Source organism: Misgurnus anguillicaudatus, chromosome 6 (genome assembly GCF_027580225.2).
Source record: "Misgurnus anguillicaudatus chromosome 6, ASM2758022v2, whole genome shotgun sequence".
Taxonomy (NCBI): Eukaryota; Metazoa; Chordata; class Actinopteri; order Cypriniformes; family Cobitidae; genus Misgurnus; species Misgurnus anguillicaudatus.
In genome coordinates, this window is record NC_073342.2 from 22,960,908 (window position 1) to 22,974,924 (window position 14,017).

Here is a 14,017-nt window from a genome sequence, read left to right on the forward strand (position 1 = left end):
GATTACATTTTGGATGGCATGGTGGTGAGTAAATTATCTGGATTTTTCTTTTCAGAAAATGGAATATTCCTTTAATAACTTGTATTGTGTACACTGGCCAGTGATCTCAGTGTTATCCTGGGTGGGTGTGTACCCGGGAATAAGAAGAACCTGACACCTGAAATGGTTTTGGTTTTGTTGGGTGTATCTTGTATGTGCAAGCAGATGTGTCATTGCTCGATTTGTATGTCATCATAGGGGTTGGACAGTATTGTACTTGCTGTTCTCAACTATGGGTGAGGGTTCAAAAATGCATGCAATGTGCATAATTGTCTCTTTTCTGGCCCATGTCTTTGGTCCAGGTGGAGTAGCTTTCTCTTTTAAAAGGAACACCCCACCCCCCTAGAGTTAAACATTTGATTTTTAACGTTTGGAATCCATTCAGCTGATCTCCGGGTCTGGCGGTACCACTTTTAGCATAGCTTAGCATAATCCATTGAATCTGTTTAGACCATTAGCATCACGCTAAAAAAAATAACCAAAAAGTTTCGAAATTTTTCCTATTTAAAACTTCTGACGTTACATCGTGTACTGAGGAAGACGGTTAATTAAAAGTTGCGATGGGAAAATTAGCATATTTTTTAAAAAAGTGGAGTGTCCCTTTAAAGAAGTGCTACATATACTGTACAGTTTTGTACCAAGTTCTCAGTCTTGTTCTTTTTTCAAACGACTCATTTTAATGTCACCCACTGTGAAATGTAGATGCTGAAAGCTTTAGTGACGTAAAACCACTTAGAAACAAAGCCGGCGTGCTTCGGTCTCTTTGTGAGCTCTACTTTTCCATTCTCCTCGCTCCTCCTATCAAGTGCCGCCGCCCACACTCGCACGAGTTTGTGGGGGCAGAACAAACACTGGGGCTCCCCACATGTCACGTGCCGTGTGGTACCGTTCATCACGGGCAGGAAGAACCTCCTGTGCGGAGGTGGTGAAACATCTGCTCAACGCGGTTTGTTCTCTTTCTTCACAGTTTTTTTAATCATTAAACTGTCTACTTTAGGGAGGGGAAGCAAGTTGAGTTATATTTCAGCTGCCAATAATTCCAAGTTACGTCGGTTTGCACATTGTCATGACTCATTGAGAGTGACTCAGATGGTGCAGGCTGGCCAAATCCTTTTATCGCTAATGCCAGAACATTTACCAGGTGGTATAGTCAGGTACCACATCAAGTGTAGATATTGACTCTGTCTGAATTCCAGACATTTCATGCATTCGTGTGCTAAAAAAAATGAACGAAGCACATTAAACACTTTTATTATATATACCGAAACGGTAACACTTTACTTGAAGGGGTGTTCATAAGACTGACATGACACGTGTCATGAACATGAAGGAGCCTTTATGAACGTTTATGACAACTGTCATTAAGTGTCATTTGTTCAATTATGTCATTTTTAATGCAAAGATGACACTATTTGAATGATCTTTTATGACAACTTGACATACACCTTTACATTATAACTTGTCATAAATCTGTCATAAACATGAGATAGCATAATAATTATCAAACTTAACAAACTACATTATAGCTTTATGGGTTGGCATTACATTAAACTGTCATTTAAAGGTGCAGTGTGTAATTTTCAGAAGGATCTCTTGACATAAATGCAAAATATTATACAAAACTATATGATCAGGGGTGTATAAAGACCCTTCATAATGCGCCATTGTGTTTTTATTACCTTAGAATGAGATGTTTTTATCTACATACACAGAGGGTCCCCTTACGGAAGTCACCATTTTGTGCTGCCATGTTTCTACAGAAGCCCTTAACGGACAAACTTTTTTGACTAAGTTGTTTCCGAAGATGAAGTTTGTCCGGTGGCGGCTAACATAGCTCCTCTATGCTTTTCAAAAGCGAGGGGTGAGCAGTGGACTGAGCAGTTGGTTGCAATGCGCAACCTCACCACTAGATGTCGCAAAAATGTACACACTGCACCTTTAAATGTCATTAAGTGTTAATACTATGTCAAATAATTTGAAATACCTTAACAAAATGCAACAGACACGTCAAAATTGTATACTTAACTTGATGTATGTGCACAATACATAAAAAACTGACAACTAACAGAACTTGCACAGGGTTCTAAAATTTTCTGACATAAAAGAAAAAACTAACAAAACATTTAATCAATTTAATTTAATGTAATTAACTTTGCAGCGATATGGACCCAACGCTTCATGGCTTAACCCATTATTGTACTGTTTTCATTTAATTTTAGGTAAATCGGTCTCCAAATGCAATAAAATATAATTGTATCAATTATTATTATTATTATTGAATTTTTGATTTTATTTTTTAAACACACAGTGGAAACTTAAAAAAAACATTATAAACTGAAGAATATTCATGAGTATCTTAATGACAAATTATATTTGTACCACTGTAGTTGAGGTCAAGAAAAATATTCATGCTATTAAAAACTATATGATATTTGACATTTTAATTACACATTTTATCTGTATCACTAGTAACTAGTCAGTTATGTTGTCTTGGTAATGTCAAGTTGTCATGACAAGTTATGATGTATTGGTTAATGTCAAGTTGTCATCTTTGCATTAAAAATTACATAATTGAACGAATTATGCTTAATGACAGTTGTCATATAAATGTGCATAAAATCTTCTTCATGTATATAGCACATGTCATGTCATGATTATAAAGGTGTCATGTCAGTCTTATGAACAACCCTTTAAGTAAAGTGTTACTGTCGATTCTTTAAGATGGCTAATGGTGGTGCATGAAAGTGTCTAGTAACACTTCACAATCTCAGCAAATGCAGGTTGTCCTGTTTGCGAATATTTGTGCTTCCTTTTTTTGACAAAGTACTGGATACTGTTAGTAAAATGAGTTTCCAGTAATAGGACAGGAATTCCTGTGCTAACTTTTTGCTGTACAGTTTGTTCTGCATAACTGAAGTTCACATGTATTCCTTGTCTCCTATTTTGAGTTTTATTCTTGATAAATTTGTCTGGTACAACATATATAATGTCACTGTAAGAGACTGGAAAGTACAGTACGTTTTATTACAATTCTCGTTGGAATGCTTGATTCTAATTGGCCGGTTGCGACATTTGCAGGGATGTTATTCCCAGATAACAACCATTCAAAACTGATAACACACTGTAAACCGGATGCCGCAAATCATTTTGACAGCAACAGTTTAATATTACACAAAAATAAAATATATGTTATATGTATATAAAATATATGTATAATTAAACACACACACACATAGACTACATATATATTCATTTAAGAAATGTTTTATTTATATTTTTTTATTTAAATATAATAAATATATATACACATGTAAATGTTTCTTAAATACATACATGAATGTGTGTGTATTTATATATATAATAATTACACACAGCACAAACTCATATGTTATGCAAAAATTACTTTTATTTTGTATGAGATTAATCTAGATTCATCTATGCCCTGCAAAAATAAAAGTATTGGGAATTATGCAGTGAAAATGAAAAAACTTGTTTTAGTTTTTTCAAAACAGCCTAAAATCACACTCAAAAAATGAACTTTCACGTTTGCCAATTTTACTTAATTATTTCATGTTGTGATAACTTATTTCGTGTTATGGACTTATTTAATCCTAATTAAAGGGGGTGGAGTTTATAAAATGGCATTATTCAAAATGTTTGTCATCATTAATTAAATTTTTATGTACAATTAACTCAATTTTTATTTGTTGAATCTACTAAGGTTTGTTGAGTTTACTTAAAGGTATTGCGGAGGATTTTCTTTTTCCGGGTGGACCATGAAGATTATTGGTCCTACTAGTTTTCAATCAAGAGTGTTGTGCAATTGCATTTTTTTTTAAAGTGGAGAAGGCGGTTCTTTTCTAAAATTCGAGAAAATCCTCCGCTACACCTTTAAACTTCTTTTGTAAAATGAACTAAATTATTGTTTGTTGAGATTACTTAAACAAATTGTGTGGAACCTGTTGACATATTATTTTTAATTAAACCCAACACTTCAGTTTTTTAAGATTAGGTTTGCATACTCTTGGCATTCCTAAAAATGCTTTTCCAACATTGCTGAATGAGTTCCCACATATGCCAGCTTTTTCTTAACTGTTCAATCCAATTTTTTTCCATTTAAAATACTTAACGGGATAGTTCACCCAAAAATGAAAATTCTGTCAACATTTTCTCACTCTCATGTTGTTACAAACCTGTATGAATTTCCTTGTGCTGATGAACACAAAGGAAGATACCCCGAGAAATATCTGGAACCAAACCATCCGTGGCCCCCATTCACCTCCACAGTAGGAAAAAAGAATACTATGGAAGTAAATGGGGTCCACAAACGATTTGGTTACAAACATTTCTCAAAATACGTTCCTTTGCGTTCATCAGAACAAAGAAATTCATACAGGTTTGTACCAACATGAGAGTGAGTAAATGATGACAGAATTTTAATTTTTGGGTGAACTATCCCTTTAAGTTACAATTTTAGTTCTGTGTAAACATTTCAACATTTTTATTCATGCATGTTTATATTAAAACTTGTTAAAAATCCAACTACCAGTAAGTTGAGAGTACTCCAGTTTGATGTACTGGACATTCTGTTGTGTCTCCACGTCAGCTCCATCCCCCACAACGCAAGGCGCTAAGTGAAGCCTCTTGCAAGTGATAAACAGAAGCCACCAGACTCTAAACGTCCCTCCTGTCCAAACGGTGGAGACAGATGGACCGGGAGAGTCCATGTGCCTCACACATTTCCATTTTTGACCGTGTCTGCAGTTGTCCTCCTAAAATAACCCCCATTCCTCACGACCTTATATGTGCAAGGCCTGTTCGAGACCACAGTCTGGAGGAGAATCGCATACAGTATCTAGGCCACGTAAGACACGGTCTCATTGTTGCTTTGCGGTTGTAAGCAGGCTAGGATCAAGCCTGTGGTCTGTATTAAACTCATTTGTTTATTTTTCTGTCCTACTATGCATCTCACAGAACTGGACCAGGAGTGTTTGCTGCACATTTTCTCATACCTTGATAAGGATAGTCGACGAAAGTTGTCTTTGACCTGTTCACGGTTGCGACAAGTCTTCCTGGACCCTCAGCTGTGGATGCTGCTCCACTTTGGATCTCCGTGCGAGCTGAGGAGGGATAACTTTATTCTGGGTGCTTCGCTAAGGTACCTGGCTATATGCTGGCACTCAAGTAGGGTGAAAGTGTGTAACATCGAGGACTGGATGAAGACAACATTCCAGAAGGACCTGTGCAGCAAGCATGAAAATCTTGTCAGTGACTTCCTGGAGCGTGTTTGCCACATGTGAGTGTGTTTACGAAACAGTTCATCCAAACATTTTAAGTATGTGAATGTCAACCAAAAAAAAAACAGTCATAGGTTGCACGAGTATATTTGTAGCAATAGCCACAATACAATGTATGGGTGAAAATTATAGATTTTTTTAACCTCTTAAGACCCGACCTTTGGTTTGCCTTTTTTCAGATTTCTCCCAGTTATTTTGGGGTTAGGAAGAACCAGTAAATATAATAACCAAATATTTTTCTTTGAACATGAAGCAGTGTATTTATGGTGCAAACAACCCAAAAATTTGATTTCCATGTTTGTGGACATCCAGGTTTTAGGAGGTTAAGTAAAGATCATGTTCCATGAAGATATTTTGTAAATTTCAAACCATAAATATATAAAAATTAATTTATCATTAGTAATATGTGTTGCTAAGGACCTTGGACAACTTTAAGGGCAATTTTCTTAACCCTTGTGGGTTGTTTTAATTCACTACCCTTTCGGATTTGTTCGTGGCCAAAAAGCCACTAAATTAAACGGCTGTAAAAATTTATCAGGTTAATGTTATTCTTTTGTTTGCATAAATATCTTAATCACCCTCAGTACTGTTGAAAACTACCAAATGTTTTAAAAAGTCCATGATTTGAAAAAAAGTGAAAAAAACTACCCAGTCTCATGTAGATGTGTATAAATAGCACGAAGTGTGAAAATCGTGCAATACAAACACATACAAATTCCAATTTGGCGTGCATATAATACGCCAGTCCTTCCTTTACACTTACACGGAGCATATTTTTTGGTTGTCTTATTTATTGGTTTCTCAATTTTTTCTGTTTTTTAAACCATTTTCACTTGGGTGTAGGGTTAGATTTGAGATTTGCTTAAGGAGGTTATTAAATGTACAGGTTTCTCCATGTTTTTGTCTATTTTTAAGTCATGGTCGCTTGGAGTTGGGGTTAGAATTGGGGTTTGGGTTAGGATGTTATTTTTATGTAACAAAAAGTTGTTGTAACCCTAAACAAGCGACAATGGTAAAAAAAATAGCAAAAAAAGAGAAACCAATATATAAAACGACAAAAAAGATGTGCCGTTTTAGTGAATAGGAAGGACTGGCGTATCATATGCACGCCAAATTGTAATTTGGTGTATGTTTTGCATGATTTTCACACTTTGTGCTATTTGTGCGCAACTCTGTGAGACTGGGTTAAAGAAAACACACAAAATGACAGATTTTCAATATAAAAAGTGATTGTGGACTAAACCTTTTTCACAGTCTTGGGGATGTTATTAGTACAAACATTGGATTTGATGCATTTTTAGTTTTTGTGCAGCATCAGATTTTATTTTTCTCCCCAATTAGTTGTTTGTGGCTTTTTTTGCCCCATTGACTTCCATTATAACAACATTTTTTGATTGCAAAGCTACAACACCATATAATCATGCATTCTTGACTGTTGGTGGTTTTTCCTTTTGCTTAGAGGTAAAATTTGTCATTTTTACGGTTGATCACCATGTGGCACGATTAACCCTTTAGTAGGCCTGTGTAAAAACAGAGCCTAATTTCTGGCTATTTGAAAATATAACCTTGCTATCTTTAAAGGGACACTCCACTTTTTTTGAAAATAGGTTCATTTTCCAGCTCCCCTAGAGTTAAACATTTGAGTTTTAGCGTTTTGGAATCTATTCAGCCGGTCTGGCGGTACCACTTTTAGCATAGCTTAGCATAATCCATTGAATCCTATTGGACCATTAGCATCGCGCTCAAAAATGACCAAAGAGTTTCGATATTTTTCCTATTTAAAACTTGACTCTTCTGTAGTTACATCGTGTACTAACACTGAAGGAAAATTTAAAGTTTATAGATGAATGATATCACGCAGTGCCCAAAAATAATCCCCAGCTTTTGAAATGTCGCTGTGTAATAACATTGCACCTACTGCACCCATGGTACGGCAACAAAGTCGTTGATAATTACGCCAGAATGAGAGTATAGTGCCTAGCCATATCTGCCTAGAAATGTGCAACTTTTAATTTTCTGTTAATCTTAGTACATGATGCAACTACAGAAGAGTCAAGTTTTAAAACTATCGAAACTCTTTGGTCACTTTTGACTGTGATGCAAATGGTCTAATCAGATTCAATTAATTATGCTCAGCTATGCTTAAAGTGGTACCTCCAGACCCGGAGATCAGCTAAATAGATTCCAAAACTGTAAAAATCGAATGTTTAACTCTAGGGAGCTGGAAAATTGGCCTATTTTCAAAATAGTGGAGTGTCCCTTTAATACTGACTGAGTAAGATCACATTAAAGATGCAAACAAAACACAGATTGGTACATTTTATGCTTTGCCAGCAACAACTGGTCCATGACACCATGGTGCACACCATAGATCAACAGAGAGACTGCCATTCCAAGTACAAAGTGTAATGTACAGTAAATACACTTTGCTTCTCACCGCAAAATAAACCCTGCAGTTATGTTTTGCCATGAGCATTTGAAGACCAGAACGATACGCCTGCCACTCTCCCGCTGTTTCCTCAAGTATCTTTTTCAACAGAAGTGTTGCAGTAAACAACTCATTTTCCAGCCTCTGTTGTATGTTGCGAAGTACATCAGGACAGAACATTCAACAATCACAAACATCTGTGGTTCTGAGGAGGACTGGAAATGAGGGGCATGCATGCATCCCACGCATTTTTTGAGGCACAGACGTCACTGAAAATTATTTCAGCGTGAGTCCTTCTCACGTAGCCATTCATCTCATCCACTGTTGAGTAACGAATGCCCAAATCTTAATCTCTTAAAAGTTCATTAGAAACACATAATACCTCATTTAAGGAAGTACGTCATCTGGGTTTTCCATCATAGATGCGTGCTGAGGTTGGGAATGAGGTTTTGAGTGACATATGAGGTCTGTGGAGAAGCAGCTGAATTACCCACTGAAGTTTTAAGGGTAGATCTGTACAGCTTCTCCCAGGCAGCCAATAATAGCGAACGACATGATGGACCTTTATGGTTCTTCCCGCTGCTTTAAACTCACTTATGGGAAGAAATGTGATTTGGCAGAAAAATATGTTTATTGGTTCGCATTCACTGGGTTTAAGTTTAATTAAAAACATCTGATAAAGAACCATTTAACATAACTTTTTATTTGGAAAACTAGGAGAGAATATATTTTATGGGCAAAGCCCCTCCCTTGTGTGCTGTCCTCTTAGGATTTGCATCGGCAGGTGGAGCTTACAATCAGTTCTTTGTTGATGTGGGTGGAATGGACATGTGCGTCGCAGTCACTGAGTGTTCGCACGTGTGTCCGCGCCTGGCTTACTTTCTCATAAAGATAGACACACAGTTACTGACGCCACTGTGCCGGTACATTTCAGCTGCAGAGGAAAATTTATGAAACACTAAGCGCCTGGGGAAGAGTCTCAGATGTCATTAAGTTCATGTTTTTAAATAAAGCTTGATCTTTAACACCTGATGCCAACTCACTGTTGCCGTCTGGTGAAATTCAGAAGAAAAAATGCAAAAAAAAAGATGTTTAAACTCTAAAATGACTTTAGGGTTGTGTATATTGTTTCTCATCATCTTGGGTTACTAGTTAAGAAATGCTTGTGAAGCAAAACGACAAAATAATTTCTTAACTGCTGTTTTAATCTCATAGACTTTTGGCTCCATCGTGAAGAATTAAATGACCTGTGAATTTGTTTTGGATATCGTGCTTAATGAATATTTATTCCGAAAGTAAAGAAATGTGGACATAGAAATGAAAATACATGTGCTGTGTGGGACTTTTTCGTTTTTTTACATAGACCAGTCATCAGGGCTGCTGTATAAAAAAGTCATTCAGCTGTAGACACACCCTTGACAACATCCCCTGAGTGACATTAGCCATCTGAAATACTACCGACTACGACTTCATAGGAATTCGAAATAGGAAACTAAATTCCTGGTAAATCACTAGCAGTTACTGTAATTTTTTTATTTTGTGATGTTTATAGCATTCACAGTGTTTTATTCTGGAAAACATTTGTTGCATTTACAGTACATCCCCCCACCCAAGCCTCATTTAAAAAGCCAAGTAAAACAAACCCTAAATATATATAAAAGTCAGCCTAGCTGTTTTTTGCAAATGTCTATGCTTGGAAAAGCCAACAGAAACAAAAAGTCTGCACAAGAGAGGGGCGGAGCTAGGGCTTGCTTATGTAACCGGGATATGATGCGACACATATATCAGGCGTGTTTACTTCCCAAAAGCTCCTCCCACTACTTTACAATGTCTGAAACCATCTCCAACCAACAGAAACGGTCTAACCAACCAATCCCTGAGGCTTTAAATTCTTCCCGTTGATGCTTTTATTACACCATCTTTGTCACCGATGGCTGCCTGTGATAATAAAAGCAACAGCACATGCGGCTTTAGACCCGCCCCATGCCCAGGGTTATTGGGACAGGGTGCATAACGCTTACAGCCGACTGGAATGCGCTGGCCTCACATGTGGTTAAGTGGTAAGATTATGTAAGTCTTTACATAATCTGCATCAGTAAACGCGAATGACATCTCAAAGCTGCAGCCATTAGGTCTCTCTCCGTGCGAGTGTGCGTGAGGGCTGACCCTGTGACAGTCCACCAGCAGGCTGCAGCAGAGGAAAAAAACACATGCGGGAAGGCGACCTGCCAGCGAGCTGTAGCCTGCACAGAAGCCTCCTGTTGCCCGAGCTCACTGGTGTGGGCATGGGAAATGGCTGGGCTTTCAGCTGGCCCTATTTAGCCACAGCACCAGCTGTGTTTATGCGGCAAAAACAGCTGATAGAATAAACACTGAAAAACATTTCTCGATATGCTACGGTTAGTATAATATCATACACATGCTTGTTGAGGCAACGTTTTTTAGGGTTTATATAACTGCTTGAACAGACCATCAGTTTATATTTATGCATAGACAAGCTATACATTTTATCAGTATGTTTGTTTTGGATCAAACCCATGACTTTTTGCGCTGCTATTGCAATGCTCTACCAATTGAGCTGCAGTAACACATTGGGGTATCATTTGAATGCATATCATTGACTGCATGGGTTGCCACAATAAATAAAAAAAATCCATTCATAATGAAGTGAACTATAAACAAGTGTGTTTTCCACAAATTGTAAACTAATCCAGAGGATGCTTAGGCTCAAGGATCACAATGGATTATTTCATATCCTGTTTTTTTACTGTCTACACACACTGAAAAAAATCTCTTTTTCTTAAAATGATTTTTCTTAAAAAACAATTGTTGGATCTACGTATTTTAATTATGTACACCAGTTCAACATGATTGAATCAAGTTTTCTTAATATTAACTTTATTTTAGTTAATGTTAATTTAATTTTAAGAAAACCTATTTTAATCATGTGCAACCGATGTCCAAAAGTTTAAAAAGTTAAAGTTAAAATGTGTCATTTTATTATAGCTACGCCCCCAAGCTCACGTCATTGGTTGAGCTAATGTTGCCGTTTTGAGCTGGTCATGCTACCTTAAAAACAAAGCAATGCTGGAAATGTAGTCGCATTGTTGACATTTTTCTTTAAAATTAACCCTTTCAATGGCTTACTTTAGATTAAACTGGGGAAAGTATTTTTGACATAAAAAATACACTTTAATTTATTTATTATGCTTCAATAAGTTTGAGATGGAGTTTCTGCTGAACAAATAATAACAGACATGTATGCATTTGTATTGCAGCACTTATTAAAGCTGCAATCCATAACTTTTGCCTCTCTATTGTTTTTTTTTTGTTACTTTACCTATCTATTTTCAATACGTGTTTATACGTATAAACAACCAGTCCTTCCAGGAAAACGTGGAGTTTTTTTGTGATTGTTGCAGGCAAAAATCCTTGAACATGCGGCACGTTTTCTTAAAAAATGCGATGGAATATGCAATTTTATGCGATGAAATTGCGGGAACTTGCAAAAACTGCGGGAACTTGCAAAAACTGTTTGCAGCTTTTCAATGATGTTCACGTCACATAATCACATCACTTCATAACGTTCCAATGGCAACAGGGAAGATGGCCGCACTTGTGTGAAGTAAAAGCAACATTTTTCAACTTTCTGCTAAGTTATATGTGATTTTTGACCCAGTCTCACAAAGTTTCGTGATATAGTCACGTATTTTTTTAGATTCTTTTTTCGTGCTATTATCACGAAATTTCGTGTTTTTTCGTGATCGTGTAGCGAGTTCCTGTTTTCGTGTGGTTGTCGCGTGTTGGTTGCTCGACTGTTTTGTCCTATTTTTAAACCATTGTCGCTTCGGTTTAGGGTTAGATTTGGTGCTTGCATTAGAATGTCACTTTATGTATTGATCTATACTTTTTTTTCTGATTTATTTTTTTATATGTCGCCTGGCGTTAGGGTTAGACTTGGGTTTGGTTAGGGATGTCATTTTATGTAAATCTGACCCTAAATCGAAGCGACAATGGTAAGAAAATAGGACAAAACAATACGTGATAATCACACGAAAACAGGAATTCGTTATACAATCACAAAAAAACACGAAAACTCGTGATAATAGCACGAAAAAAAAATACGTGACTATATAACGAAATTTCGTGAGGCTGGGCTGGATTTTTGCTACAAAAATGCGGGGATTATGAAATCATGCAAGCCCCGCATATTTTGCGCATGGGAATCTGCAATTTATGCTGCAAAAGTGTGGCGTATTTAAAAAAAATGCGGCCCCCACATAAATATACAGACTTTGACTGATTATGCGTTGAATCATGTGATCGCATAATCGCGTTTTTCTGGAGGGACTTAACAACTGAATTTCCGCAAGATTCGACCCAACAACTCAACCTATAAATGTGACCCTGGACCACAAAACCAGTCGTAAGGGTCAATTTTGAAATTGAGATACAGACAATATTTGACAGAGAGACAAAGAAAATCCAAATATTGAGAAAATCACCTTTAACCTTCTAAGACCTGGTGTGTCCACATATGTAGACATCACATTTTTGCATCATAATATTTAATGCTGTGTAACTTGGACAATTACACTGCTTCATGTTCAAAGAAAAATATTTGGTTATTATATTTATTGGTTCTTCCTAACCCCAAATAGCTGAAAGAAATCTGAAAAAAGACAACCCAAAGCTCAGGTCTTAGGAGGTTAAAGTTGTTTAAATCAAGTCCTTAGCACTGCATCCAGCCAAAAATAGTTCATATATTTACGGTATGAAATTTCAAAATATCTTCATGGAACATGAACTTTACATAATATCTAATGATTTTTTGCCATTATTGGTTTTAATTATTTGTTAATAATTAAACCCATCTGCTTCTGCTTATTTTCCTCAGGTGCCCAAATTTACTTACACTGACTCTTTCTGGATGCGGCCACATTACAGATCACAATGTCATTGACGTGCTACGGTGCTGCAGACGGCTGCGCAGCCTGAGTCTAGAGAACTGCTCTCGGGTGACGGACTCTGTCCTAAAGGCTGTGGTGGACCACGGCCACAATCTCACAGACGTAAGGGTTGACTTCTGCCGCAACGTGACTCAAGCAGGCCTGCGGGAAGTCAGGGAGAAGAGACCACAAGTGCACTTGAGCGCACTACACAGTGCAGATATGATTCCAGACAACAAGCCTGAGGAGAAGACACAGATCAGGAGAGCTCTGCAGAAGTTCCTGATCTTCTCCTGAGAGACTTTATTTGAAGTTAATGTTCAAGTTTCTTTTTTAAAACTTTTTAATGATGTCACACTTGTGGGGTTTCTTTTGTAATTTTGTATTTTGTTATTTCAAAGCTTTCCAAGTTTAAAGAGTTAAGTGAGGCCACACCTCGTAAAGCCTTTATCTAATAAGTTTCTTTTCCAATGTCACTGCAATGTCTTCAAGCATTCGAAATGTTTCTGTTATCACTAACTATACAGTATGCTGGTAAGGTTCATAAATGAGTCAACAGTACTGTTTGTACCTTCAGTGTCGTGGGTTGTGTTTCATTTATTTGTTTGTCTATTTGATTCCCTGAAATGATGTTTTAAAGTACACAGTACAAAGACTAAAGAAGAATTCAATATGCAAAGGCCAACCATCTAGATTTTTATATAATACTTTTGTAAGCTCTTTAGTAACTGTGAAAGAGAATATTTATATAAAAAAGTGAAAGCACAGCTTGTTTTGGTTGCATAATCTAAGGTTAGCTATGGAAATACTCATAGTTCATTTGTTTTTCTCCTCACTGAGAGTACTGGATGTCTTCCCAGTTGGACCAAAAGATAGGCTGCTTGGTCCATTACCATATTATATCTATTTGTTTTAGATAATACATTTTAACCATATTCATTATCAATGGCTGCGTCTGAATCGCATGAATTAGTACCATACTCATCGATTATTAATACAGTAGTATGAATATGGATAGTATAAATGAATTCAGACGTACTACATCTGCCATGTTGATACATCACGATCACGTGACATACATTGTCATAACAACAAGTTAGTCAGGATTGAGTGCAATTTAACCACAAGGAACAGCTGTTTAATAATGTATTTTGTAATTGAACAGTTGCGTTAAGACTTTTGGACATTTTGGTCGCAGTGATTTCACCAAGTAAGATGTGATCCTGGATCAACATTTTTTGTAGACTATTAGACAACATGTAGACTATTAGACAGACAAACAATTTACAGTGAATGCACAATGA

At 36.7% G+C, this 14,017-nt stretch overlaps 1 protein-coding gene across 2 annotated transcripts; it reads left to right on the top strand.

Moving 5' to 3' along the window:
- The first annotated feature begins 4,762 nt into the window (after window positions 1-4,762).
- On the top strand, window positions 4,763-13,289 carry fbxl22 (F-box and leucine-rich repeat protein 22). Of its 2 annotated transcripts, XM_055193089.2 has the most exons (3): window positions 4,763-4,903; window positions 5,014-5,335; window positions 12,662-13,289. In XM_055193089.2, the coding sequence occupies exons 1-3, from the start codon at window positions 4,843-4,845 to the stop codon at window positions 13,008-13,010; spliced, it is 732 nt and encodes a 243-aa protein (XP_055049064.1). In that variant the 5' UTR covers window positions 4,763-4,842; the 3' UTR covers window positions 13,011-13,289. The 2 variants fall into 2 exon arrangements, with proteins under 2 accessions (XP_055049064.1, XP_073724915.1); XM_073868814.1 differs by lacking the exon at window positions 4,763-4,903 and having other exon boundaries at window positions 5,001-5,335.
- The last annotated feature ends 728 nt before the right edge of the window (window positions 13,290-14,017 follow it).

Bases quoted from the DNA above. Each gene is read 5' to 3' on its own strand.
- fbxl22 (XM_055193089.2), top strand. From the start codon at position 4,843: ATGTGCAAGGCCTGTTCGAGACCACAGTCTGGAGGAGAATCGCATACA. The intron at 4,904-5,013 runs GTAAGACACGGT...TGCATCTCACAG, and splicing joins GCATACAGTATCTAGGCCAC to AACTGGACCAGGAGTGTTTG. The intron at 5,336-12,661 runs GTGAGTGTGTTT...TATTTTCCTCAG, and splicing joins CTGGAGCGTGTTTGCCACAT to GTGCCCAAATTTACTTACAC.